Source organism: Propithecus coquereli, unplaced genomic scaffold (assembly GCF_000956105.1).
Source record: "Propithecus coquereli isolate 6110/MARCELLA unplaced genomic scaffold, Pcoq_1.0 Scaffold79, whole genome shotgun sequence".
NCBI lineage: Eukaryota > Metazoa > Chordata > Mammalia > Primates > Indriidae > Propithecus > Propithecus coquereli.
In genome coordinates this window covers 5,910,621-5,912,087 of record NW_012154062.1, presented here as the reverse complement: position 1 = coordinate 5,912,087, position 1,467 = coordinate 5,910,621, and the positions used below count along the sequence as shown (strand labels likewise).

General features: G+C 38.7%; 1 protein-coding gene across 1 annotated transcript in view; it reads right to left on the bottom strand.

Annotated features, from left to right (window-relative positions):
* ADAM28 (ADAM metallopeptidase domain 28) overlaps nucleotides 1-293 on the bottom strand; it is a 47,398-nt gene extending 47,105 nt beyond the window's left edge. Inside the window, exon 1 of the mRNA XM_012662919.1 lies at nucleotides 242-293. Coding sequence (XP_012518373.1) covers nucleotides 242-293 — 52 coding nt within the window. The remainder of the gene's footprint in view (nucleotides 1-241) is intronic.
* Nucleotides 294-1,467: the final 1,174 nt, after the last annotated feature.

Genomic DNA, 1,467 nt, shown 5'->3' with positions numbered 1-1,467 from the left:
TTTATTATTCTCAGGTCAGACACGTAAATATCATTTCCATACCTCTCACTGCCTCTTTAACATTGAGTCTTTACATCACTCACGGCCCTCAAACAACAGATTAAGACCAGCTCAACTGGTAAGATTGGTTGAGAAATAAAAAGTCAAAATATTTTATGCAATAAAACTATCAGGAGAAGATGAAAAGCAGTCAGTTCACTGATGTATTTAACAGAACCTGGAAAAAGAGTTAAACACCGACCTGAAACTGGAGAGAGGAGGAAAGTGACCATCAGAAGAAGCCCTCGCACCATGCTGGGTGATTCCAGGGGCCAAGCGCCTGAACTGCTCGCTCAGACCTGTGCTGCTGGGTCTGTCCCTGTGTCCTCTCAAGTGAGACAGAATGAAACTCCCTGGTTCATTCTTGCCTCTGCTCCAGGAAGTGTTTACTAAAGGTGTTGCACAACCTCGAAGCTGTGGTCCTGCAACAATGGCACAGCAGACGGAAGTCCTGGCAGCTCCCGCTCTTAGATTCCTTGATCATAAACTATTGTTTCTCTCCCCTTCCCCATACTCCCCACTCCAAAGTAGTATAACATTTCCCATATAGTACTATAGCCTGATAAGCCACAAGGAGGTAATTGCTTTGATGAATCCTGAAAAATGTGCCAGTCATTTATCATGTATTATTTAAATACATAAGTATTTAAATATATATATTTTATGTATGTATATCTTTTTGCTATGTCAGCAAAAAGTTATCAAGAATGTTATTCTTTCCTCACGTACATAATGTGGTTCTGTGGAGCAATTTCTAATTCAATCCAATTATTATGTAAAATTCTCTTTTCCAATTATCTTGTGTTCTAGTCTCACGCAATGGTATACTCAGGGAGCTTGAACTACCTTGAAATAAGAACGTATGACAATACAAGCTCAAGGTTTTTCAGATCCCTGGGGGAGGTAGGGGGTGGTATTGGTATCATAACTGACGAAGGGGAGAAAGTCTTCAAAACCCAAAGGATGAAATTCCCAGAGAAATTTTAGGACTCATCACTGGTGGTAGTGGGGCTAAATTGAGAATGTCCAGAAATCATACCATATAACTAATAAAATAAATAGTATTAATTAAGCTTCTTATTAGGTTTCAGGCACTCTCCTAAATCCATTGTATAAGACTTGTTATTTTATGAGTACTTATGACATTCCTATATTAGAAATACCATTTCATCTTCATTTTGTAGGTGAAAACATTGTGGTTTAAACAGATAAAAGGATTCAGAGAGTTAAGACTCAGTTTTCCTCGTGGTACAGATTAGGAAGATTAAGCAGATAAAGTCACTATAGGTGGTAGAGGTGGAAATTGAACTAGGAGTTGTCTGAGCTCTTACTCATGTACTCTAATGCTTCCCCATAGCTTAGCTGACATACGCTCAGGCTTCATTCTGCTGAAAGTTCCTATGGAATAGAAATAACTATGGAATAGAA